This window comes from Bubalus kerabau, chromosome 7, assembly GCF_029407905.1.
Source record: "Bubalus kerabau isolate K-KA32 ecotype Philippines breed swamp buffalo chromosome 7, PCC_UOA_SB_1v2, whole genome shotgun sequence".
In the NCBI taxonomy this organism is placed as follows: domain Eukaryota; kingdom Metazoa; phylum Chordata; class Mammalia; order Artiodactyla; family Bovidae; genus Bubalus; species Bubalus kerabau.
This window is the reverse complement of record NC_073630.1, coordinates 59,792,050-59,819,756: the sequence shown is the minus strand read 5'-3', so window position 1 is coordinate 59,819,756 and position 27,707 is coordinate 59,792,050. Positions and strand designations below refer to the sequence as shown.

The window sequence follows — 27,707 nt, the reverse complement described above, 5'->3', positions numbered from 1 at the left end:
CCCAATTTTGAACCAGTCCATTGTTCCATGTCTTGTTCTAACTGTTGCTGCTTGACCCGCATACAGGTTTTCTTGACAGGTTTCTCAGGAGATAGGTAAGGTGGTCTGGTATTCCCATCTCTTGAGGGAATTTTCCAAAGTTTGCTGTGATCTATACAGTTAAAGTCTTTAATGTGGTCAATGAAGCAGAAATAGATTAAAAAAAAAATTCCTTTGCTTTTTCTGTGATCCAGGGCGTGTTGGCAATATGATCTTTGGTTCCTCTACCTTTTATAAATCCTGCTGATACATCTGGAAGTTTTCAGTTCATGTTCTCCTGAAGCCTAACTTGAAGGATTTTGAGCATAATCTTGCTTTCTTAAGAAATGAGTGCAATTGTACAGTAATTTGAACATTCTTTGTCATTGGAATGGAAATTGACCTTTTCCAGTCCTGTGGTCACTGCTGAGCTTTCCAAATTTGCTGGCATACTGAGTGTAGCACTTTAACAACATCGTCTTTCAGGATTAGAATATATATGTATATATACACACAATAGCACTGTTCTCAAGTGAGATGATAGGTGCTATCTTGAACTGCAAATGTTTCTCCCTGTTATCTTGGAGAGAGTAGTTAGCGATCCTTAAATATTTATTTAATGAATAAATGTTAATAAATGAGTCAATCAATTGAGAGACACTTGGTGAGATATCCTCTTACCTAAGAAAAAAGAGACTTAGATAATTATGGAGCCAATAGGAACAAGCCCTCAAATTCAGTTGGAAAAGAGGTCAGGGTGCTATTTATAAATGCTAAGAGAGGAAACCATTCACAGTAGGCTATTTTGAAACATCTGGTTGTTAGTCAAAAAATGTGAGTCAAATTCAGAGAAATAGTGGAGAATACATCCGATACATTTGTATCCAATTTAAAAAATTGATATATAAAAGTGCATGTATCATAAGTGTACATTTTAAAATCTTTTTACTGAAGTATATCATGCAAGTTTTTATCTCAGCCAATTAAACATTAAAGGTATGTTCAATGTAGCATGAAATAGAACAGAATCCTGAAGAATATGTATGTACTCGTGCTTATATCAAGAATCCTAAAGGGTCTGAGTGTCCTTTCAGCTGCCAAGATACAGATGTGGGTAGGAGGGAGCTGGAATGAGCAGGTTTCAGGGGCACTCAGGTAGGTGTCCTCCACTGTGGTGTGGGCTTTGGTTTGTTATTGACTTTACCCCCACTCCTGCTCTTGTAGGAACTTGGGAAAATGCTTACCTAAGAACTGTGGCCCCGCTTTAAAGATCTCTGAATTAAAAATTAAACATTTTTAATGTTTAAGAGACTTAATTTTAAGTTTAAAAAAACATTAATTGTTAATGTTTGAGACTTAATTTTAAGTCTCAAACATCAGCCAATTAACTTAAAATCTGGATAGACAGTTTGAAAGAAAAGGGACTTACTGAAGCTAAGGAGTGTTTCAAGCCACATAACTTATTGGGATGTTATAGAAAACACCTAAACCCAGGTACTACTTAGGCTAATAAAAAACTCATACAAAGTAAAGGAATGGTCACTACTGGCCTTCACTGGCTGTGAAACGTATATTCTTAATTTTGAAAGAGTTGTGTCTTTCAGATCACACAGAAAATAAATAATCAAAGCATGACTTAGAACAGTCTTTTCTCCTTGATCCAAGCTGTGGAAGGCTTTTGCCTGGAGCCTGACTATTTTCAGCTCAAACCTCTGTTACTCTCCATCCAGCAGCCACTAATTAAGTGCTTGTTGCTTGCCAGGAACTAAGATCTTTATGCATATTTACTCATTTCATCCTCAAGAGAGTCTCGTGAGGTTCTCATTTATCGTCGCTGCTTACAGATGACCACAGTGTGTCTCAGAAAAATAAAGGAACTTTCCCAAGTTCATGCAGGTATTACACAGCAGAGCTACGCTCACTGGACATCACTGTGCTGTTTCCCAAGTCTAAAGTCTTCAGGTAAAAATCTTCATTCTCATTACAATAACGGCATCTATAGTTTACTAAATTAGTGAAACTGTTTACTGCTGTGTGAGGTGCTTTGTAGGTTTATTAGAAGAATAATGGATGGTGCTAATTGAAAGGAATGTAATTTTATGAAGCAGGCAGGAGAATACCGATCACACCAAGTGCAATAATGCAGTATGAATATGACCAACTACAATATTATATACCACGGATGAATTAGCCAGCATTTTTTGTACACTTATAATTCATGTCAGGTGCTTTTCTATATGCCTTATGTATTTGACTTGTTTAATTCTAGCAGAAATCCTAGCAGATATTTTATCTTCATTTTATAGACAAGGAAACTGAGCTTCAGGGAAGTTAACTATCTTCAGGGACATAGAAAACAAGTGGGAAAAGGCTGGTTTGGAGTTTAGGCAGCCTGACTCTAGAGCACTGTGCTTTGTGTACTGTGGCCTGAGTATCTCAAACAATTAAAAGTAAATGACTTTAGGCTTCCGTATTTACTTACTTACATGGACGCATATGCTCACAGCTGCAAAGGCTTATATAACTTGAGTTCGCAAGGGATGGTATAGGTCAGCAGCATTTCCCTAGAGACTCTAAATGCTATGTATAGTAGAACAGTCAAATGAGAGGGAAAATAGGAAGTCCTTGATCCCTTCCTACTGTTCAATCGATCGCATAGGTATTAGGAGGCATCACAGTTAACAGCAGTTTGTAGAGTCTGACTCTTGGAATTCTGAAACTTATCCACTGTTTTCCTGCTGTTTGGCTTTGGGCATGGGGCTTTCCTTCTAAGGCAACTGTGAGGATTAAATGAGATCCTATAAAGTTGGTTTGTAATCACTCCACAGATACTGGCTGATAACATTAGCAATAGAAGTCTGAGGGAGAAGGAAAGAGGATGGATGTGTTTTGATGAAGGGGAAAGAGGGCTCAATGTAGAGAACCTGGGGCAGTGGAGGAAAGAGTTCAGAGTTGAGGGAACTGGGCTTTCTGTAAGGGGTTAAATGGGGGCGGTGTTATCACAGGATAAGGTAGGTGACCGATGGTAGGGGAGAGGCATACTAAATGACCAACCAATTTGACACCAAGGATGTAAGGACTTAGACTGGAACAATAGAATTCTTGATCTCTGACCTTTTGTAATTTGCTCTATACGATGGGATAGAGTAATGACAGCAAGCGTGCTTTCTCAAAACCACTTCCTCTTGTGCATGGTTGTGGGGAGCAGAGTGGAACGATTTGTCTTTATGACTATGTGAAGTTAACATCTTAGTATTAAACAATAAGTCTGTTTGATGTGAAATACAGTGATACCTCCTTCTTGTGACTGTATTCTGTACTGAAGCAAAAGTAGAATTCTATTAAGACCTGTAGCCCGAACTCACTAGTTCAGTGTGTTATTTATATGGACCTCCCGGAGTTTGTAAGAGATGAGCTATTTCTCCACATAAATAACTTGAAATCAGGGACACTTCCTTTCATCATCTATAGTGCCAGGTATCCTTTGGGGATAGCTGATTAGCTCTGGAGATTTGGAGGAGTAAAAATTGTGCCTGAGGTTTCTACCTTGGGTATCATTATGCGTGCTAAGTCATTTCAGTCCTGTGGGACTCTTTGTGACCCCATGGACTGTAACCTGCCAGGCTGCTCTGTCCATGGAATTGTCCAGGCAAGCATACTGGAGTGGGTTGCCATGTCTTCCTCCAGGGAATCTTCACAATCCAGGAATCAAAGCCACATCTTATTCTGTCTCCTGCATTAGCAGGCAGATTCTTTACCACTAGGATGTCCTAAGTCAGTCAACTCTTCTATTTACTGGTACCCCTCAGTCACTGTGACCAATAAAAGTAATATCTCACACATTTCTGATTCATATTCAATTGGGGATGACTGTTTTGGAATACAATAAACTTCCATTGTTTTTAGAATCTGTAAGACTTATATTGATGACACTGAAGAGTCTCTATTCATGTGGCAGCCTAACTTACTTAGTTTACATTTTTAAATGATCCTGTGATCCTAGGATTTTTAAGTCTATTATTTCAATACATTGGCAGGTTTCTAAATACTGTAAGGTTATGTTTATGATTTTAAAATGGTATGCTTTTTTTTTTTAAAGAAGTAGACTAAATTTGAGTGAATTTAGTTATACTATTGCTACTTTTTCCCTTCCCAAAGATATTAAAATCAGGCAGAAGTGATTCCAAAAGTTGTCAGCACTGAATACTTAATGACTTTATGGTTTAATGAAGTGACCCAAGTTTTTCAGTTATTTTCTTTCCTCTTTTAACTGGGGAATATGACAAAGTTACACTGGTAGTGGGTGGGGGGATGGGTAGTGGGAAGTGGTTTACTGTGGTGGTTTTTCTTACTCGAGGCATTTGGAGGGGGGTGGCTGTCCCAACCTATGATTTTTTTTTTTTAATTGAAGTATACTTGATTTACAATATTATATTAGTTTCAGTTGTACAATTTTTATGAATTATACTCCATTTAAGGTTATTGCAAACTAATGGATATGCTATTCAATATATCTGCACATCTCGTATATTTTATACATGTCCTTGGTGGCTCAGTCAGTAAAGAATCTGCCTGTTGTGCAGTAGACTGCCTACAATTCAGAAGACCAGGGTTCCATCCCTGGGTTGGGAAGATCTTAGCAAGTAAACCACCAGCACATGATGGTGTATATTTCTTAATCGCCTATCCCTATCTTGCCACTTCCTACTCCCCTCCCCTCACTGGTAAGCACTAGTTTGCTCTCTGTATCTGTGAATCTGTCTCTGTCGCATTCATTTTTTAGATTCTGAATATAAGATAACAAAGAGTATTTGTCTTTGTCTGACTTCTTAACGTCTAGGTGCCTCCATATTGTTGGAAATGACAGAATTTCATTCTTTTTTTGTATAGCTGAGCAACATTCCTTTGTATTCCATGTGTACATATATCACATCTTTTTTGTCTGTCCATCTATTGATGGACACTAAGATTGCTTCTGTATTTGACTATTATAAATAATGCTGCTATGAACATTGGGGTGCATGTATGTTTTCAAATTGGTGTTTTGTTTTTTTGATATATATCCAGGAGTAGAATTGCTGAATTCTATGGTAGTTCTGTGTTCTGTGTTTTTGAGAAGCCTCTGTTCTGTTTTTCCACAGTGGTTATACCAATTTACATTCCCACCAACAGTGTATGAGAGTTCCCTTTCTAACACATCTTTGCCAATGTTTGTAATTTGGGTTCTTTTTGATAATAGTCATCCTGACAGGTGTGAGGTGATATCCCATTGTGGTTTTGATTTGCATTTCTCTGATTAGCAATATTGAGCATCTTTTTATGTTTCTGTTGGCCATCTATATGTCATCTTTGGTGAAATATTTAAGTCTTCTGTCCACTTTTTAACTGAGTTATTTGTTTTTTTGATACTGAGTTTAATATTGAATGTATGAGCTATAACCATTAACTGAGTTATTTGTGTTTTTGATATTGAGTTTACTATTGAATGTATGAGCTATAATCATATTGGTCATATCATTTGCAAATATTTTATCCCATTCAGTAGGTTGTGTTTTCATTTTGTGGATGGTTTCCTTTGCTGTGCGAAAGCTTAAGTTTGATGAAGTCCATTTGTTTATATTTGCTTTTGATTCCTTTGCCTTAGATCCTCCAAAAAAATATTGCTATGATTTATGTCACAGAGTGTTCTGCCTGTGTTCTTTTCAAGAGTTATTTAGTTTCCAGTCTTATATTGAGGTCTTTAATCTACTTTGAGTTTATTTTTGTATATGGTGTGACAAAATGCTCCAATTTCATTGATTTTCATGAGGCTGTCCAGTTTTCCCAGCACTCACTTATTAAACAAGAGACTGTCTTTCCTGTATTGTATATTCTTGCCTTCTTTGTCATAGCTTAATTAGCCATAAGTGTGTGAGTTTATTTCTAGGCTCTCTGTTTTATTCCATTCACCTATGTGTGTGTTTTTGTATATCATGCTGTTTTGTTTACTATAACTCTGTTCTGTAGTCTGAAGTCAGAAAATGTAATACCTCTTGCTTTGTTCATTTTCTGAAAATTGCTTTGGGAATTTAGAGTCTTTTGTAAACTTTAGGAGTATTTGTTTTAGTTCTGTGAAAGATGTCATGGGTATTTTGGTAGGAATTGCATTAAATCTGTATATTACTTTGGGTAGTATGACCATTTTAGCAATATTCTTTCAGTCCATGTACATGGGATTTCTTTGTATCATCTTCATTTTCTTTCATCAGCATTTTATAGTTTTCAGGGTATAGATCTTTCACCTTCTTGATTAAGTTTATTCTTAGATATTTTATTCTGTTTGATGAATTTTTAAAAGTCCTTTAGGTGGGTTGGAATGCTTCCAGCTGCCATACCACCAACCCTTCTCTCCCCTTGGTTCTTGATTCTAAGGTCACTTGTAGTGGTTAGATGGATTGGGACAATCTGTATTTGAGCTCCTTTGGAGCTTGGTGACCTAAATAGACAAAACTTTAAAACTTTGTACTTTCCACTTGTTACCTTAAATCATCTCAAAGTTGAGAGGGAGTCTTTCAGCACATTTATTGAGCACCTTTTATGTGCCTGATGGTGTTCAAAGTTAAGACCTTCAGCAGTGAACCATAGACAAGATTTCTATCCTCTGGTAGAAGTCTACAGATGTCACGAAGTAACAAATGCCACGAAGACAGAGAAAGCAAGAGTAAGGAATGCTGTGGCACAGGGCATGCTCGTATGCCTAAGGGCACTAGGGAAGGCCACTCTAATGAGCACACATTTGAGCACAGACCTACTCAAGTGATGGAGTGAGCCATGAGCCATGGGAATATGTTGGGAAGTAGATTTGAAAGAGAGAGATGGGTGAGAGGTAGGAATCATGTAGTAGAAATAGGACTGAAGCCAGCTTGGTGATGATTGAGTGATGGGGGCTTCAGGCAAAGCCAGGGAAGATGAAATTAGGTATTTGCAAGGAGTGATGTGATGTGACTTTTGTTATAAAATGAATAATTCTGCCTGTTGTATTGAGAATATGCTGCTTGTGAAGGCAGGAGGCCAGGATAGAACCTGGAATATCAGTCAGAAGGCTGTTGCAGTGGTCTAAGAAAGATAAGAAAGTGGCTTGGGCTAGCATATGAGCAGAAGCGATGATGAGAAGCAGTTGGTATTCATAGTACCTCCAAGGTAGAGCTCAGGAAGATAATAAGATTATGGTTGTTAAGTGATACTGAAAGCTGGGCATATAGAAGGTACTCCTAAATGTTACTTCTGTTTTCTTTTTACTTTCTCTTGGAAATGGGTCAGGATAGCATGGGCAAATGTACATTCACATCTGTAATGCCAACTGTTTATGTATTCTCTAAATGTGTTCTGTATATATACATCATGTACTGTGTTTACAAACAAGTGATTTGGCATTTATTGGGCAGCTTATATGGGCTAGTCATCATCTTGGCAGATTTATTAGTTTATTGTGGGACAATAAACATAATTATGATGACAGATACTTATTTAACATTTGCTATGTGCCATTGGTGTTCTTGATGCTTTACAAAAGCCTTATGAAGTAGGTATTCTTACCACTCCTTTCCTGATGAGAAAACTGGGGCACAGAGAGGTTAAATACTGGAATTTGACCAAGGTTGCCCAGCTCCCAAATCCTGGCTATCACACTGCACTATCCCGTTTCTATAGGTTAACATGGAGTCAACAGGATGAGATTAAATACTGAGAAGTAAATGCTGTAGTCATACAGTGAAGAGTTAATTTCTTGCTCGGTAGAGACCTTTATGAAGAAAATAGCATTTGAGTTACATTTCAAAGAATGGGAAAGATTTCAACTGTGGGAAGTTAATGACTTAGTGATGAAAATTTGTAATTATAATGATGGAAGTGAATATGTGCTAAGCACTTGCTGGGGATTAAGCACTATTTTAACACTTGGAGTGGATTGTCTCATGTAATCTTTACCAGCACTGAGGTACCTTTGAACATTTTCATTTTATGGGGAAGGAAACAGACACACAGATATGTGCCTATGAAAGTGGAGGAGAGTGGAAATTGAATATGACTGCAGACTCCTGGGCACTGTCTTAGGAAGGACATCCATGTCCTGGGGTGGGGGGAGTGATGGACTTCTGCTGAGGTGTGAGGAATTTAAAACCCAACCAAAATTTTTTGTGCATCTCAGTCATCTTTGGCATGTGTCACAAACATAGATTCTTGGGCCTATATACAGATGTTGCTGTGCAGCAGATCCACTCACTGATACCAGGGGAGCCATGAACCTAGAACATGGCATGTGTGCCTGGTGCCCAAGTGGAGGTCCAAACATGGAGGGCTTTGATGTTGTGTTAAGGAGTTTGCCTAGTAGACTTTTGTAGTTAGGGGTGCCCATCTCTTTGCAGCTGATGATATCTTTGGGGGCCTGAAGCCTCTGAAGAAGTGGGTCTGTGAACACCCTTGGATAATCAGACACATTAAAAAGCACATGTGCATTAAAAAGCACAATGATTGGAGGATGGCGCCTACATGAAAGTGCAGAGAGGTGGGGCCTACACAGAAGTGCAGAGAGAGTTTGTGGGGCCTGTGGGAGAAAGCCTCTTCCAGGTCACAAAAAGGAGTCTAGTTCATTAACCTTTTTTAGCATACCCATGATACCAGAGCGAGGTGGTATTGGTTAGAATATTTGGTATATCCATGCTTGAGTCAGCCACTGAGGAACTTCATGTGTAAGAGACAGAAAAAACTTGTATATTAAAACGTAAAGGCTCACACATGCACACACATTAAAAAAATAACAAAATGGGCTTCTGAACCACTTCTACCATCGCTACCAGTCTGTCTCCCATCTCTTAAACAAAAGGAGTGATTCATTCTATTTCATGAGGTTGATAGGAAGCCTTCAGAGAGGAAGTAATAGATGCCTGTTCAAAATTGTAAATAGTGCAGAGGATTTGACAAAGTATGTAGATCTGCCAGCTCTTACAGCGTATGTAAAAGGTATGGGGCTATTTAACAGTTTGTTGCTTGGGGGAAATGATAATTAATGAGCTAAGGCAACCCACTCCAGTGTTCTTGCCTGGAGAATCTCAGGGATGGGGGAGCCTGGTTGGGCTGCTGTCTATGGGGTTGCACAGAGTTGGACATGACTGAAGCGACTTAGCAGCAGCAGCAGCAGCAAAGTCAGTGAAGTGGCACGGGTTAAACTTGAGCCTGGAGTTAGTATGTGGAAACATCTCCCTAGCAGTAGAAATACATCTGAGGTACAGTATCTGGAGCGTTGTTGCCACTTATATCAACAGTAGCTACTATTATTTTTTTATTTTCAGATTGAGACCAGACTTGGGGTGGTATGGCACCCCAAGAAGCTTAGCCTGTTCTGTTCAGGATGTGGAATGACAGGCCAGATTTGGACTTCCAGTGGTTTAGTGGTACATGGAGACTGGGCTGAGGGATTTGTTGAATAATTGCAGTGATTTAGGCAGATGTAATACAGGAGGGCCTGAACTGTGGTGAGGAAGTTGGAGGAATATATTACCTCATGTTTTCTCACAGTTCTAGAGCCCAGTATCAAAAGTTGCTGCCACTTTGGTAATAATTATTTCCATTTTGTCATGGGCAAACAAACGGAGAGGCAATGGCACCCCACTCCAGTATTCTTGCCTGGAAAATCCCATGGACGGAGGAGCCTGGTAGGCTGCAGTCCATGGGGTCGCTAAGAGTCGGATGCGACTGAGCGACTTCACTTTCACTTTTCACTTTCATGCATTGGAGAAGGAAATGGCAACCCACTCCAGTGTTCTTGCCTGGAGAATCCCAGGGACAGGGGAGCCTGGTGGGCTGCCGTCTATGGGGTTGCACAGAGTCAGACACGACTGAAGTGACTTTAGCATAGCATAGCATAGCATGGGCAAACGAAACTAAATAATGGGATTAAAAAAATAATTATGTGAACAAGAATAATGTATCTGAGAATTAGGTTCACATATGGTGTTGAGGTTTAACTTTCTGCTTTTTTCCCTGATGTTTTGGTATTTTGAATGTGACAGAGGAATACCTGTTGGGCACAGGCATTTCCTGTCTTTCATCTCTCTTTTTTTAATTTAATTAATTTTTTGTTTTTAGTTGAAGGATAATTGCTTTATAGAATTGTGTTAGTTTCTGTCAAGCATCAGCATGAATCAGCCATAGCTGTATATGGTCTTTCCTCTCTGGTTTGTAACTTTTATTCCTTTGTTTCTGAAGTCCTGCCTAAATAGTATATGTTTTCCCTTTTATTTTTGGTGTACTCACTTGTCAGTGTCGGCTAAAGTTTTAGAATAGTTGAGGCAACATCTTATGGGCCGTTGGCATATATCACATGGAGACTCTTGAGTTGTGTCTTCTAAGGAGCTACTTTGAGATGCAGTTTTTTCCAGAAACACTGCATCTCTGCTTGCTCAAATGAATATACCTGATTCCACTGTGTCTCATTTTATTACTTCAGTGTATAGTCATTATGCTGACTTCCCAGGTGAATCAGTGGTAAAGAATATACCTGCCAAGCAGGAGATTCAGGTTTGATCCCTGGGTTGGGAATATCCCCTGGAGAAGGAAAGGCAACCCACTCCAGTAGGGGAAATCCCATGGACAGAGGCGCCTCCAGTATTCTTGCCTGGGAAAACCCCTACAGTCCATGGGGTTGCAAAGCATCAAACATGACGTAGTGACTAAACAACAATTGTTGTTACCTATATTCTGTACTTTTTTCTTTTTTCCTGATGCATAATATATAGAAATTTGCACATACCATACACTTTTACAAACTCAATGCAGCCATATAAACAACAGCTGGAAAAACCATCTTTTTAAAGAATTGAACAGTGTTTGTGAGAAAAGTGAACTTATGTGAATCTGCTGTGTATAAAGGAAAATGTGACCTTTAAACTTTTTCCTTTTCCTTTCATATTAACTTACTTCCTGTTATCTAATGTAAAGTTGTTCATCTAGTCTTGTCTTATATAATATTGTGCATATAATGCTGCTGCAATTTTGAAGCCAAAATCATTGACCTGGGAAATACGTTCTACCTGTGCTTTTGGAGTGAGTTTTTGAAGAAAGTATAGTAAAGGACGGAGTTGCTCATATCTATTAGGTACTGTTAAGAAAAATTATCTAAAATTTGGAAATCAAAAGAATGTACAGCATGTTTGTGGGATGCCTTGTTGAGGGTATTGTTTAACAGGCACACCCCAGGGATATTCTAATTCTTGTGTTCTACCTCCTATTTACTATTTGATTAGAACCCTGAACTGGGAAGTTACCTGTTGGCTTATAGATTTTTGTCCAGTGGAAAGATATCCTGAAAGGTTATGGTTTTATTGCCTTGTAGATCACTAACCTGTTTTTTTTTTTTTTTTTTTAATATAACCTACCCATCTTATTCTAGAACTTAAAAAAAATAAGTTTTCTGATGAACTATATAAACCTGTTCAACAAATGATCTTGGAACTAGCCCTACCACCTTACAGATTCCCTCATTCATTAGTGAATAAAATTTTTGGACACATGTTTAATTTATATTTAAGAATCTTTTTTTTTTTTTTTTACCTTTTTGAAAATCACCATTTGGTACTACTATAGCATTTCTGTCCCATCCCTTCACACTCTACCTAGGAAATGACTTTCTAGGGCATGCAGTTTCCAAACTTAGATCACTACTCAGTACAAGTAGTGATCCTCATTTCTGTTGTGTTTCTTCAGAGAACGTTTATAATGTAAAACTAGTTTTGATGCCAAAATGTCCTAATAACTTGCTTTTCTTTTTTCTTTTTTCCTAGGCTTAAGCACATAAAGCATTCACTGCGGAGAAAACAGCATTTTTGAGAGAAGTCAGAGGAACACCCACTACAGAAGCACACCCTCCTAGTGTGTATTGCATCGCACTGCTTCTTAAAACTTTGCCTAGTGATGAAGCCACCACTATGTCCTCAGTCAGCGAAGTGAATGTTGATATCAAAGATTTCCTAATGAGCATTAATCTGGAGCAGTACCTCTTAAACTTCCGAGAATTTGGTTTTAATAATGTGAGGGACTGTGCAGAAATAAATGACAGTGTGCTCCTCAAAGTTGGAATATCACCTACAGGACACCGGAGGAGGATACTTAAACAGTTACAGATAATCCTGTCAAAAATGCAAGATATCCCAATATATGCAAATATTCACAAAACAAAGAAAAATGATGAGACTTCGAAGGATCACCAGGCTCGGTCTTTTGCTCAGAATACCTCCTTAGAATTTTCAGATTCACACAGTGTTCAGATACCTAGCCGGATACAGTTGGAGACTGTTACAAAAAATGTTGGAGAAAATGAGGTTTGTGTGGAAAATAGCCAGTCTCTTAAATCAGATGATAAGCTGACTCTTCCTACACACAACTTCCCCATTCCAGAAGATGAACCACACTCGAATTCAGGTTCTTTTCAAGATTCTTTACTTCGTAATGAAATTACCGACATAGAATCTTTGATAACAGAGAAGACTGTGGGCTGCACAGCTGAAGAAGAACACATAGGAAGAGATGATTTGATTTCAGAAAATGTAGGCAAGCTTCCTAATGCAGACCTTGAATTCCTTTCCTCCCATGACTCTTCAGTATCAGAAACAAATTCTGGGAATGGAACTAACGTTTTATTAGAAAGCTCACCACCATCCCCATTCTTTCAGTTTCAAGGAGAAATGGTTGTAAATGATTTGTATGTGCCATCATCACCAGTCCTAACACCTATGAGAAGTCGTAGCAAGTTGGTTTCAAGACCATCTCGATCTTTTCTGCTAAGACATCGGCCGGTACCAGAGATTCCAGGATCAACGAAGGGAATTTCAGGGAGGTAGGAAATTTTATGATAGGCTGTGTGTATTCAGTTTGGGGGAATGTAGTTAGTTCTAACAATTTTCTTTCCTGTTTTCCTTTCTAAATTTGACATTTTAGTTTACCTGTTCGACCAACCTTTTCTTTCTTCTAAAACTTTTTCATCATGTCATTTCTCTTGTATACCACTACCCAGAGTCTGTTTTCAATTTGTAACTGCCTGGGACTCGCTAACTTTCTCCTATTTAATTGGTGGAATTCCCATCCACTAATTCTACCTGGATATTCCATCCCATATCTAGTATATGGAACTTTCCACCATATCTAGTATTATCTTCTTACATGAGTGCACTTTTATTTGAATTGTTGACTCTGTCTCCCCTAGGAGACACCAGGTTATGTGTTTCTTGGTAGAGGACCATGTTTCTATGATTGTATATCTACTGCCTGACACGATGACTGGCACCAATGAATCAGTCAACACGCATCTAGTGAGCACCTACTTGATACTGGTCACCATGCTAGGAGCGGAGGAAGTAGAGAGGGATAAAGGGGCTTGAAGTGTAGCACAGGAGACATGTAAATAATAGTAGCATTACAGTATGAGACCAAATGAGCTGGAGACTGGAACTCTAAAGAGGGGTCCTAACGACTTGTTGGGCCTTTGGTGTCCTGGGGTAACTGTAGAGTCAGAGAGGAGCTGACTTACTGCAGAGACTGCTTTCAACCGTTTCTCAAAATTACAACTAAGATGTGGTTTCCTCCAGGGCTGTGGTGAGATTTTTTTTTTTTTTTCCTTTTCACTAAAATCTAACACTTGTCTCTGCTAGGATCATGAGGTTAAGTTCAACCCATACTGCTCTGGCACCAAATGCAATTACAGATTCCTGTGCAGGGTCTAGGCTGTGTATTTCTGCAAGATTCTCTTTCCCCTGCTGATATCCCCGTGTACCCACTCTGTCCCTGGTGCTGGAACTTGGTTGTATTTACAAGAGAAAATATGGAAATTTAGTATATGCAAGAGAAAACATGGCAGTTTACAAGACCATGTTAAGTGTCTTCCAGTAGTGTGTAAACTCCTTGAGGGCAGAGGCCCTAATTACTTTGTCTTTATCTTGGCATCCCTGGTGCCAGTGGCGGTGTTGAGTATTTACTGGGAAATCAGTTGGCAGTGTCATTTACTGAACACCTGGAATCTGGTTTGGTTTATAATTTTCCATAAAATTATAAACTAATTCTCACACTGGCCCTTGAAATAGGTATTGTTCACCCATTTTGTTATGAGGTAATTGAGCCTTAGGTTAATTTTTCTAGGATTACATTGGCTGTGAACTGGGATTTCATTCCAGTTCATTTGATTCTATAGCACACTTTTCTAACCACTCATTTAGTAAATGTTCTTAAAAGTGTTGATGATGTATATATGAAATGGAGTATTTCTTAGGAATGTAGAAAGTCACCAGTTTTTGTATACCATTGTAACTTTAGCATATTTTGCTAATTTTTGACACTTAAATGAGAGGGGTCTGCTGTGTCTTTGCAGGAATGGAATCTTTTTGGGAGCTGTAAGGATAACTTCAGATAAAAACCACTGGGCTCAGGTTTTACTTAAGTTGTGTTATTTTTATACATTTTTGAGACTCTTGATGTTCATTTACTTCTAAGTGTAAGCTTTGTAACATGTGAAAGGCTAGTTATTCACATTGTGATTCTTGAGTCTTTGAAAATGAGAATTGAAATAATGGTACAATTAGTAGTAAGCAGCTTAGCAGGCGGAGAAGGCGATGGCACCCCACTCCAGTACTCGTGCCTGGCAAATCCCATGGATGGAAGAGCCTGGTAGACTGCAGTCCATGGGATCACTAAGAGTCGGACATGACTGAGAGACTTCACTTTCACTTTTCACTTTCATGCATTGGAGAAGGAAATGGCAACCCACTCCAGTGTTCTTGCCTGGAGAATCCAAGGGATGGTGGAGTCTGGTGGGCTGCCGTCTATGGGGTCACACAGAGTTGGACACTACTGAAGTGACTTAGCAGCAGCAGCAGCAGCTGATTATGACAGTAAATGGTATCTATGGGTTTCTGGTGATCAAATTATAAAACGAGAAAATAAATTATTTTCAGAACAGTGTTTTTCTTTGTGGTCCTTGCCTGAATTGCAAATAGTAATTGCAAGATTCTGCAGTGTTATAAATGAAATTGTAGATTATATAATCCAAGATTCTCTCTAGTCAAATAACATCTAAATGATATTTAGTATATTCCTTGATGTAGCATAGAATGATATTTGGCAAATCTAATACAGTTATGTAAAGTTTAAAAATAAAATAAAAAAAAAATAAATAAAAATAAAAACTTCACTAAAGTAGAAAAAAAAAAAAAAAAAAAAGAATATATTTCTTTGTGGCCAGCAATTTTAACCTAATTTCTTTACTCACTAAACATTTTGTATAATTATTGAAAGGAACATGATTCTGGCTGTGTACCTGATGTTAGGTGCTTTGTTTCTATCTCCCTGGACATGTACCCCCAACCTCTACCCCTTGCCAAGTTATCTGATGCAGTTGATGGGCTCTCTTTGTCCGTGCATTGGGCTCCTTCTTTGAATTCCTATCTGATCCTCTTGGGAAGGCTGGGTTGGGTGGGGCTATGCTGGTGGCTCAGAGGGTAAAGCCTCTGCCTACAGTGAGGGAGACTTGGGTTCGATCCCTGGGTCAGAAAGATCCTCTGGAGAAGGAAATGGCAACCCACTCCAGTACTCTTGCCTGGAAAGTCCCATGGACGAAGGAGCATAGTAGGCTACAGTCCATGGGGTTGCATTAAGAGTCGGACGTAACTGAGCAACTTCACTTCACCTGCTGGACACTGGACCTCAGGATCATTTTGTAAGTCCTGTCTCTTGGGGTCTAGGTCAGAACTAGCCTTGAGCCAGTTCCTTTCTTATCAGCTCACCAGTAGGTCTCCCATAGAGGTCTCTAAGTAGAAAGCAAGTTCCACCAGCTGCCCTTCCCTGTAAGTCATAGGTGTGTTTGTGAATCTTAATGATCCTTCCAGGAGAATCCTCCTTAGTACTCAAAGCAGGAAGGATTCAGGTATCTTTCACTATGAAAGAGATACATTTCTTGTCCTCCTCCCTAGTCTAATGATTTTCATACATATTTCATGCAACTATTTTATCCTTGGTACAAGTCACAAAGCTCTGTCTTTTAGGTGCCATGCCTTTGAATATGTTGGGGAAGGAACAGTAAAGAAGCAAAGGTGGAGGCGAGGAGGGTGGTATGCAAGGGTGCACTGTGGTTGGAGTACATCTTTTGTAACATAAGACTGAGGACCTATGTTAACTGTCGAAGGGCATTTTTCAAAAGTATGTGTTCTAAACCTGAAGTCACCAGCCTTCTGTGAACTTTTTATTAAAAGTAAAAATCATAGATATTTTTCTCTGGATGTACATAGACATGATGATACAGACATTAAAAATGGATCTGCTACTTTAGATTTTAATGGTGAAACATATGAACAAAAACATACAGACAAATAAACAACTGTTTGCTACATTGAATTAGAAAAATACTGAAATTCATCCCATCCTCATGTTCAAGAAAACCTTTATATGTCATGTAAATAGCAAAAAAAAAAAAAAAAAAATGCTTAGCATTGTAAAATTCAGATTTTTTCCTTTAAAATGGCTTTTTACAAATTCTATGAAAATGAGTTGATTATTTCAGTATTTGCAAAATTTTGACTTGAATGTCTATCAATAACAATGAATCAAACTTTTTAAAACCTATTTTTAATCAGAGGACAGTTGCTTTACAATGTGTTGGTTTCTGCCATATAGCAACATGAATCAGCCATAGATATACATATGTTCCCTTCCTCTTGAACCTCCCTCCCACGCCATCCCACCCTCTAGATTGTCACAGAGCATTGGGTTGAGCTCCCTGAGTTATACAGCAAATTCCCACTGGCTATCTGGTTTACATAGGGTAATGTATATGTTTCAGTACTACTCTGTCCATTCGTCCCACATTCTCCTTCCCCTGCTGTGTCCATAAGTCTGTTCTGTCTGCATCTCTATTGCTGCCCTACACATAGATTCATCAGAACCATTTTTCTAGATAATGAATCAAAATTAATAGATAATCACTTGACTTACTGTTAGAGTATAAAGGTATCTATCTGTGTGGTACTTTCTACAAGTGAAGAGACATTTGTACTCTTTATTCATAATTTTGAAAGTCCTGCTTTGTTTGAAAAAAATTTTTTGAACTATAGCTTCTGCTAGTTGATGAAAAAAGTTTTACAATAATAATGTAGGCTTTTGTGTTGTAATCCTTCTGTAATTTTTATTCTTATCCTAAGTACTGTTTTGGAATTTTGTAAATTGAGACTCAATTATTTGTTCATTATACATTTCATATTCTTCATCTGAGCTGTATTTAATGCACCCTTGTGTTCTCTGAATTCAGATTTGTGTGGTTTAGTTAGACATTCAGTTTAGTTCAGTTCAGTCGCTCAGGCGTGTCTGACTCTTTGTGACCCCATGAATCGCAGCACGCCAGGCCTCCCTGTCCATCACCAACTCCCGGAGTTCACTCTGACTCACGTCCATGGAGTCAGTGATGCCATCCAGCCATCTCATCCTCTGTTGTCCCCTTCTCCTCCTGCCCCCAATCCCTCCCAGCATCAGAGTCTTTTCCAATGAGTCAACTCTTCGCATCAGGTGGCCAAAGTACTGGAGTTTCAGCTTTAGCATCATTCCTTCCGAAGAAATCCCAGGGCTGATCTCCTTCAGAATGGACTGGTTGGATCTCCTTGCAGTCCAAGGGACTCTCAGGAGTCTTCTCCAACACCGCAGCTCAAAAGCATCAATTCTTTGGCGCTCAGCCTTCTTCACAGTCCAACTCTCACATCCATACATGACCACTGGTAAAACCATAGCCTTGACTAGACGGACTTTTATGTAACCTCAAAACAGCTTTCCCCTGCTGCTAATGATTCCAGTGTTTTTCTTTTGAATTCAATTGTGTAATGACCTATAGTTAGTCTGTTGTAGTTAGTATGTTGCAAATTGTAGAATTGTATTTTTTTAAAACAAACATTCTTTGTAAAGATATGGTCCATTTGGGGTGTGTAATTGATTATTTTTTTTGGCGTGGGTGTCATGCCCACATAATGGGTAAGTGTAGATTATAAAGAGAGATCTTTAACGTTAATTAGCATTTGTGCCACTGCTTTTCTTGGCAATTTTAGTGATTTAAAAATATGAGAACAAATAACATCTGTAGGTAGTTGAAGATTCACTTTGATAGTTATTTTTTTGAAACTTGGTTCACATAATGTTATTTTAAAGGTTGTTAACATCTATGCATGTATTTTATGCAGTATCTGCTGTATAGTAGTTTACTAAATGAAAAAAAATACGATTTATTCTGCTACTATGTTGTTGACACTTTTTTACTCTTTCAAAGGAAGAGTGTTCATACTTTTAAGGACTTTAAGAAGCAATAGTTCATATTATCAGTTTACCAGGAAGACCAACCATTCTTTTCTCTAATTAATAAAACAGTTGTCTCATTCTAGCTGAGTGTTTGTGTTATGTAAGGCACACATTATGCTCTTTAAAAGTACCATCTCATTAACCCTTATGATATTCCTAGGCAGCAGACCTTGTTTTTATTCCCCTTTAGTAAATGAGGAAATTGGACTCAGGTCTGTTGAATAACTTGACCAAGATCACCAAAGCATAGTAACAAAACAGGATGATAACTACTGCTTTTCTTAATGTGTTTTTAATTTTTGCAAATCACCCATGCTTTATATTTCAAATTTAATAGCAATCTGCAGTTTCTAGGAAAATTGATGAGAGAATAATAGAGCAGAAAGGAAAGAGCATGGGCTTTGCACTCAGGATGGAATTCACCTTGAATGCTGGTTTTTGCCTTCTATTAGCTATGCCACTAGGAGAAGGCAATGGCACCCCACTCCAGTACTCTTGCCTGGAAAATCCCATGGGTGGAGGAGCCTGGTAGGCTGCAGTCCGTGGGGTTGCTAAGAGTCAGACACGACTGAGTGACTTCCCTTTCACTTTTCACTTTCATACATTGGAGAAGGAAATGGCAACTCACTCCAGTGTTCTTGCCTGGAGAATCCCAGGGACTGGGGAGCCTGGTGGGCTGCCGTCGATGGGGTTGCACAGAGTTGGACACGACTGAAGCGACTTAGCAGCAGCAGCAGCTATGCCACTTGGGCCAGAGAATCTCCTTTCCTTATTGGTAGGATTAGGACACCAAGTTCTACCTCATCAGTCTATTAAGGAGATGAAATATGAGATGTAGATACATAAACCCCTAATAAAATGCTTTTGACATAATAGATATTAGAATATAAAATAGCTTGAGATAATTTATTTATAGATAAATGAGAATATAAATGGATAATCCCCAGTTTTAAAAACAGCTTGTTTTCTGTGTTGAGCTAATTTTCATCTTCAGTAGATCAAATGAACTTGTTTGATAGATTTGGTAATTGCTTGCAGGTGGATACTGAATTGCAAAATCAATCCAAATTTTTTTCTTTATATTTATTAAAATTAAGCCAACAAAATGTGCTTTAAAATACCACTAATGGATGTACTTAAAAGAGTTCAAAATCTTTTTTTTTTTTTTTTTTACTAATTTGCATGTTTTTTTTTCCAGTAAGTTAAAGTTAAGTTTTTTTATTAAGCATGATGGTTTTAAATAGGTCTTATAGAGCTACCGGAGAAGGCAATGGCACCCCACTCCAGTACTCTTGCCTGGAAAATCCCATGGATGGAGGAGCCTGGTGGGCTGCAGTCCATGGGGTCGCTAAGCGTCGGACACGGCAGAGCGACTTCACTTTCACTTTTCACTTTCATGCATTGGAGAAGGCAATGGCACCCCACTCCAGTGTTCTTGCCTGGAGAATCCCAGGGACGGGGGAGCCTGGTGGGCTGCCGTCGATGGGGTCGCACAGAGTCGGACACGACTGAAGCGACTTAGCATAGTGTAGTAGTACTAGTAGTAGTATAGAGCTGTGCTGCCTGAGTTTGAATCCCAGGTTTGTTACTTAAGAGCTGTGTGACTTTTGGAAAGTAACTGCTTTGTTTGCCAATTTTCTTCTTAAAAAGTGCATATAATTATAGCTCTTCTTTGGATGTTTGGGACTAAATGCACAGACATACACATTGTGAGTGTGTGTGTGTATTTATAAAATTTTGAGACCTGAGTATGATATATAGTAAGTGCTCAATTAGAATTAGAGGTATTTATTATTAGCAGAAGTTATCAAAGATGTAGAAAATTTGAGTGGTGCTCTAATCAGGGGTTCAAATTATTAATATATATTTGTGTCAGTGACATACAAATTCGAGAAATGGTTATAGCCATATCATAGTGTCAAGAATCGGGAGATGAACAAATAAAGGATTAATTATTTTGCAACACTTAGATAAACTTGTATGCCCTCTCCTGTCACAGACAGCTTCTATCCTGACTTTAAATAATGATTATTACCCTCATACTTTAAAAAAATATTGTACCTCTTAAGTATATCCCAAACAATATGCTACAATTTTGACTGTCTTGTGGACTTAAAAATGCAATCATGTAGTAACTCTTCTTACTAAGCTCATGTTGCTTAACTTTGAAACTTCTCTGTTTATACACACAGTTGCAAACTATTTTCATTGCTGTATAATAATTCATTGTATGGCTATACCATGATATCCATTCTTCTATTTTATTTCATATGCTCAACATATTCTAGTGTTTTACATATAAACAATGTATTTATATATGTAAGTTTATAACTAACTTACATAATAAAATAGACTGATGCTAATATATATGTTGATGAATTTTGACAAGTATGAATACCTCTGTGAGCACTACCACAATAAGAATAGAGAACATTTCTATCACTCCTCAAAAATCACCTGTGCACATAGGTAGTAAATTATTCTAATCACCTGCATTGGGCAACCACTGGTTTCACTGTAAATTAGTTTTTCCTGTTTTAGGATTTCATACAAATGATATCATACAGCAAATAACATTGTGTTTGATATCTTTTATTCAACCTGATGTTTTTGAGATGCATCCACGTGGCTGCATGCCAGTTTGTTGTTGTGGCTGTTGAATGTTGTTCTTTTGTGTGATTCTTCCACAGCTGCTTTTAACTTTTGCATGTTGACATGTACTTGAGTGGTTTTTCATGGGACACATGCTACATGCATGTCTATTGAATATATACCTAAGAGTAAAGTTGCTGTCGTAGGATATTGCTTATGTTCCATTTTGGAAGGTAATACAAAGTGGTTCTCACCATTGAATGGTTATGCTTACTTACTTCAACACCAGCGGTGTATGTGTATTCCTTTTGTCTCATACCCTCAACAGCATTTTGTTATTTAAACAATTTTAGCTGTACAGGTGGGGGGTAGTGATATTTCATTGTTTTGTTTTTTTTTTTTAATGTCTCTGCTTTTTATTTATTTATTTTTTTTACTTTACAATATTGTATTGGTTTTGCCATACATCAACATGCATCCGCCATGGGTGTACACATGTTCCCCATCCTGAACTCCCCTCCCACCTCCCTCCCCATACCACCCCTCTGGGTCATCCCTGTGCACCAGCCCCAAGCTTCCTGTATCCTGCATCGAACCTGGACTGGCGATTCATTTCTTATATGATATTATACATGTTTTAATGCCATTCTCCCAAATCATCCCCCCCTCCCTCTCCCACAGAGTCCAAAAGACTGTTCTATACATCAGTGTCTCTTTTGCTGTCTCGCATACAGGGTTGTCATTACCATCTTTCTAAATTCCATATATATGTGTTAGTATACTGTATTGGTGTTTTTCTTTCTGGCTAACTTCACTCTGTATAATAGGCTCCAGTTTCATCCACCTCATCAGAACTGATTCAAATGTATTCTTTTTAATGGCTGAGTAATACTCCATTGTGTATATGTACCACAGCTTGCTTATCCATTCATCTGCTGATGGACATCTAGGTTGCTTCCATGTCCTGACTATTATAAACAGTGCTGCGATGAACATTGGGGTACACGTGTCTCTTTCAATTCTGGTTTCCTCGGTGTGTATGCCCAGCAGTGGGATTGCTGGGTCATATGGCAGTTCTATTTCCATTTTTTTAAGAAATCTCCACACTGTTCTCCATAGTGGCTGTACTAGTTTGCATTCCCACCAACAGTGTAAGAGGGTTCCCTTTTCTCCACACCCTCTCCAGCATTTATTGCTTGTAGACTTTTGGATTGCAGCCATTCTGACTGGCGTGAAATGGTAACTCATTGTGGTTTTGATTTGCATTTCTCTGATAATGAGTGATGTTGAGCATCTTTTCATGTGTTTGTTAGCCATCTGTATGTCTTCTTTGGAGAAATGTCTATTTAGTTCTTTGGCCCATTTTTTGATTGGGTCATTTATTTTTCTGGAATTGAGCTGCAGGAGTTGCTTGTATATTTTTGAGATTAGTTGTTTGTCAGTTGCTTCATTTGCTATTATTTTCTCCCATTCTGAGGTCTGTCTTTTCACCTTGTTTATAGTTTCTTTTGTTGTGCAGAAGCTTTTAATTTTAATTAGATCCCATTTGTTTATTTTTGCTTTTATTTCCAATATTCTGGGAGGTGGGTCATAGAGGATCCTGCTGTGATGTATGTCAGAGAGTGTTTTGCCTGTGTTCTCCTCTAAGATTTTTACAGTTTCTGGTCTTATGTTTAGATCCTTAATCCATTTTGAGTTTATTTTTGTGTATGGTGTTAGAAAGTGTTCTAGTTTCATTCTTTTACAAATGGTTGACCAGTTTTCCCAGCACCACGTGTTAAAGAGATTGTCTTTTTCCACTGTATATTCTTGCCCTCTTTGTCAAAGATAAGGTGTCCATAGGTGTGTGGATTTATCTCTGGGCTTTCTATTTTGTTCCATTGATCTATATTTCTGTCTTTGTGCCAGTACCATACTGTCTTGATGACTGTGGCTTTGTAGTAGAGCCTGAAGTCAGGCAGGTTGATTCCTCCAGTACCATTCTTCTTTCTCAAGATTGCTTTGGTTATTTGAGGTTTTTTGTATTTTCATACAAATTGTGAAATTATTTATTCTAGCTCTGTGAAAAATACCATTGGTAGCTTGATAGGGATTGCATTAAATCTATAGATTGCTTTGGGTAGTATACTCATTTTCACTATATTGATTCTTCCGATCCATGAACATGGTATATTTCTCCATCTATTAGTGTCCTCTTTGATTTCTTTCATCAGTGTTTTATAGTTTTCTATATATTGGTCTTTAGTTTCTTTAGGCAGATATATTCCTAAGTCTTTTATTCTTTTCATTGCAATGGTGAATGGAATTGTTTCCTTAATTTCTCTTTCTATTTTCTCATTATTAGTGCATAGGAATGCAAGGGATTTCTGTGTGTTGATTTTATATCCTACAACTTTACTATATTCATTGATTAACTCGAGTAATTTTCTGGTGGAGTCTTTAGGGTTTTCTATAGAGGATCATGTCATTTCCAAGCAGTGAGAGTTTTACTTCTTCTTTTCCAATTTGGATTCCTTTTATTTGTTTTTCTGCTCTGATTGCTGTGGCCAAAACTTCCAAAACTATGTTGAACAGTAATGGTGAAAGTGGGCACCCTTGTCTTGTTCCTGACTTTAGAGGAAATGCTTTCAATTTTTCACCATTGAGGATAATGTTTGCTGTGGGTTTGTCATATATAGCTTTGATTATGTTGAGGTATGTTCCTTCTATTCCTGCTTTCTGGAGAGTTTTTATCATAAATGGATGTTGAATTTTGTCAAAGGCTTTCTCTGCATCTATTGAGATAATCATATGGTTTTTATTTTTCAATTTGTTAATGTGGTGTATTACATTGATTGATTTGCGGATATTGAAGAATCCTTGCATCCCTGGGATAAAGCCCACTTGGTCATGGTGTATGATCTTTTTAATGTGTTGTTGGATTCTGATTGCTAGAATTTTGTTAAGGATTTTTGCATCTATGTTCATCAGTGATACTGGCCTGTAGTTTTCTTTTTTTGTGGCATCTTTGTCAGGTTTTGGTATTAGGGTGATGGTGGCCTCGTAGAATGAGTTTGGAAGTTTACTTTCCTCTGCAATTTTCTGGAAGAGTTTGAGTAGGATAGGTGTCAGCTCTTCTCTAAATTTTTGGTAGAATTCAGCTGTGAAGCTGTCTGGACCTGGGCTTTTATTTGCTGGAAGATTTCTGATTACAGTTTCAATTTCCATGCTTGTGATGGGTCTGTTAAGATTTTCTATTTCTTCCTGATCGAGTTTTGGAAAGTTGTACTTTTCTAAGAATTTGTCCATTTCTTCCTCGTTGTCCATTTTATTGGCATATAATTGCTGATAGTAGTCTCTTATGATCCTTTGTATTTCTGTGTTGTCTGTTGTGATCTCTCCATTTTCATTTCTAATTTTATTGATTTGATTTTTCTTCCTTTGTTTCTTGATGAGCCTGGCTAATGGTTTGTCAATTTTATTTAACCTTTCAAAGAACCAGCTTTTGGCTTTGTTGATTTTTGCTATGGTCTCTTTTGTTTCTTTTGCATTTATTTCTGCCCTAATTTTTAAGATCTCTTTCCTTCTACTAACCCTGGGGTTCTTCATTTCTTCCTTTTATAGTTGCTTTAGGTGTAGAGTTAGGTTATTTATTTGACTTTTTTCTTGTTTCTTGAGGTATGCCTGTATTGCTATGACCTTTCCCCTTAGCACTGCTCACATATTTTCAATTATACTCTTAGAACTAGACAGATTTTTGATTAAGTACTGTGAAGCTAAGACAAAAACATCATAAATACATCAGCAAAAATGTTCACTTACTTTTGTGAATTATAAAAAGTGAGAAGCAAATACTTGTAAAATCCATTAAAATCACTTTCTTTAAGGCTATTTAGAAAAACACATTTATGGAATGTGGCCATTGTATTTTAGTAAAATCAAACTTATTTTTGAATATTGGTTTTTCTACCAAAGAATATATGTGTCTACAATTAATCCTTTACTCAAGATAGTAACATGTGGTTTACATATGTGTTTTAATGGCTCTATTTTTCCCTTTGCTTTAAGCTATTTCCGTGAGAGAAGAAATGTTGCTACCTCAACTGGAAAATCTGTAACACAGCAAAGTGAGTCTCCTATTTTAAAGTCTGTAAATTAGTTAGTACTCATTTGATAGTCTTACATGTGTTAAAATCACAATCAAGAAGGCAACCCACCTGTGGAATAGGGAGTAGTGGGAATAACTGTCTACCAGGGTTCATAGTACTCCAGACACTTTTAAAAATGAATGAATGAAAAACAGTAATTAATATACATGCAGACTCCTGGAAATTTGCACATGTTAATGTAAGATTTTTTTCTACAGTCTTTGTTTATTATTAACCACAGTCAAAGGCATTTAACTAAGTTATGTGGTTTCTGAGTCTGAACTACAGGGTGTATATTTATGGAAAGTAATTTTGCCATGGTAACAAGGAAGGGTGACATTCATTGCTGTGGTCAACTGCTCACTGACAGAGGCTTTTCTTTCTTCTTTTGAAAATTCTGCTTATGCAAGTTCAGGAACATTCTTCTCAATGATAAGTTAGCAAGCACTTGGTTAGTGAGCCTTTAAAAGAGTTTGCAACAGCAGAAAATGGAAATGTTAAGAATTCTTTATTGTAGATCTGTGTAATTCAGGGATAGTGGAAATTCTCTTGAAATAATTTATATCCAGGTGTGCTAGCAGTTATGGTGTTAGAGGGATTATATTAAGTGGATTCTGGCATTTTGAATGCTATTAATATCTAGCTGTCAGTGAACTTTTAATGATCATTTGTTGAAAATTACAGTAAAGATTAATTTTCTGCCATTATTTAGAAATTAACATTATAAATATATTGTGACAGTTTCCATTGTATGGGGAAATGTGTTTAGTTATGTGGATCTTTGAGGTTAGCAAGAACAAATATGACACATCACACTTGTGATACATCTTAGTTGTGAAGTGAGGGATGTATACAGAAAGAAAACCACAGTTAGAGTTGATTTGGAGGTAAGAATTATGAGCATAATTTGGACTCTTAGAATAAAGCTGAAATTGTGATATTGTTATGAAATAATTAAATACATGCTTTTATTAAAAAAAAAAGTCACATTATTCTCATCTTTCCATCTCATTCTGTCATTCCCCCAAAAGATACAAATGAGGAGAATTCATCTTCCATTCTACCTTATGGAGAGACCTTTCTCCTCCAGAGACTAGAAAATTCCAAGGTTAGTCCCATACATTTTAATTTTTTTCCATATTCAGTTCTTTGCTTTTCTGCCTTTACATGCCTCTTCATTTTCCTTTAAGCTGTTTGAAGAATGTGTTATATGGAAGAAAAATTTCTAGTGAGTAAATTTCTGTTCAGTAAAATCATGGTAAATTGATATCTTAAAATATATATTACAAAAACACAGTTTGTTTTTAGGGATACAGATCAATGAGTTTTCAAAATTTACCACAAGGTATTTTAAAAAAAGAGAAAAGAAAAACCCCATTAAAAAGTAAAAAAACTGACAGAAGCCCTCGATTTTACTTTTCCTTATACCCAAATACAGACAGACTTCTGTTTCCTCTCCAGAACTCTTGCTCTTTTGGTATTTTATTTGTTGGTCAAGATTAAGTTGGAAGACAAAAAATATAAGTGGGAAAGTAAATCAGGTTTTAGCATCTTATGTTCTTAGTTGAAAATATGTACTAATGATTTAAATAAAATACTGAAGGCATCAAAAGACTATGTTTACTTTTGTCTCACTAATTAAGTTGTTTTTGTTGAAAATTGAGCTAAACAATAGACATTTGCTTAATAAAACTAAACCCAAATGCTGTGGATCTTTGTAGAATATTGTGACCCTGAAAAAAAAATATATTCCTTTTTATAGAAGAGATCTATAAAGAATGAATTTTGGACCCAGGAAGAAACACTCAAAGGGGAAACAACTACTGAAAGAAACTCATTTTTTGTCAAATCAAGGTATGAGGACATGATTGATGATGATTAATTCTTTTGAATAGAATGTTATACACAATTCATTGTTCAACTCTTGTTCATTATTTCTAAGAAAATAATTTATATTGGAAATTTCAAATCCTTTATTTTGATAACAGCATTCATTTTAATAGAGTCTGTAAATTGATTCTATAATCTGTAGCACACTATTTTTGTCTTTTCATAATTGAAACCATTTTCTGCTTTTCAGAGTGGCAAATATGTGGTAACTATGTTTGCATTTTAAAGACAGGAAGTTACCTCAATATGAAGAAGAAAGGGGCAGTGCCAAAAATGTCACTGTGAGATACAGAATTTTTACAGATGTAATGTAGAAGTTCAGCAGTGATAAGCAGCTTGAAAATTATCCAGTTATTTGGATCAACATGAGGTTAAACAGAGTATGTAAGGCACCAACTTAAATTTTACTTTTCCTCTCAGTTTTATTAGCACTTGATATAGTGCATCATTACCTAACATTTGTCTTCTGGTTTATGCTTTATTCTCAAAGGCTGACACTGTTGAGGGTTTCTTTAAATTGGAATAAATAATTGAGTGTCTTCAGTAAGCATTTGAACCTATTACAATGCAGAATATGGAAGGAGCCAAATTAATCCTTCTTTAAGGAAGCAGTGGTGGCTCAACATTAAAAAATCCACCTGCCAGTGCAGGAGACACAGGAGATGCAGCTTCAATCCCTGGGTTGGGAAGAGCCCCTGGAGGAGGGCATGGCAACCCACTCCAGTATTC

At 37.4% G+C, this 27,707-nt stretch overlaps 1 protein-coding gene across 19 annotated transcripts in view; it reads left to right on the top strand.

Moving 5' to 3' along the window:
- The window catches only part of ARAP2 (ArfGAP with RhoGAP domain, ankyrin repeat and PH domain 2), a 573,065-nt gene that overhangs the window by 381,669 nt on the left and 163,689 nt on the right, over positions 1-27,707 (top strand). For 18 of the 19 annotated variants that reach the window (XM_055588221.1, XM_055588229.1, XM_055588224.1 and 15 more), the window contains 4 exons: positions 11,835-12,886; positions 25,009-25,067; positions 26,120-26,196; positions 26,851-26,942. In XM_055588221.1, the coding sequence (XP_055444196.1) occupies positions 11,979-12,886; positions 25,009-25,067; positions 26,120-26,196; positions 26,851-26,942 (1,136 nt within the window). In that variant the 5' untranslated portion in view covers positions 11,835-11,978. Of the gene's footprint in view, positions 1-1,830; positions 1,981-11,834; positions 12,887-25,008; positions 25,068-26,119; positions 26,197-26,850; positions 26,943-27,707 lie in introns of those variants that run through there. The other variant, XM_055588230.1, reaches the window with a different exon arrangement.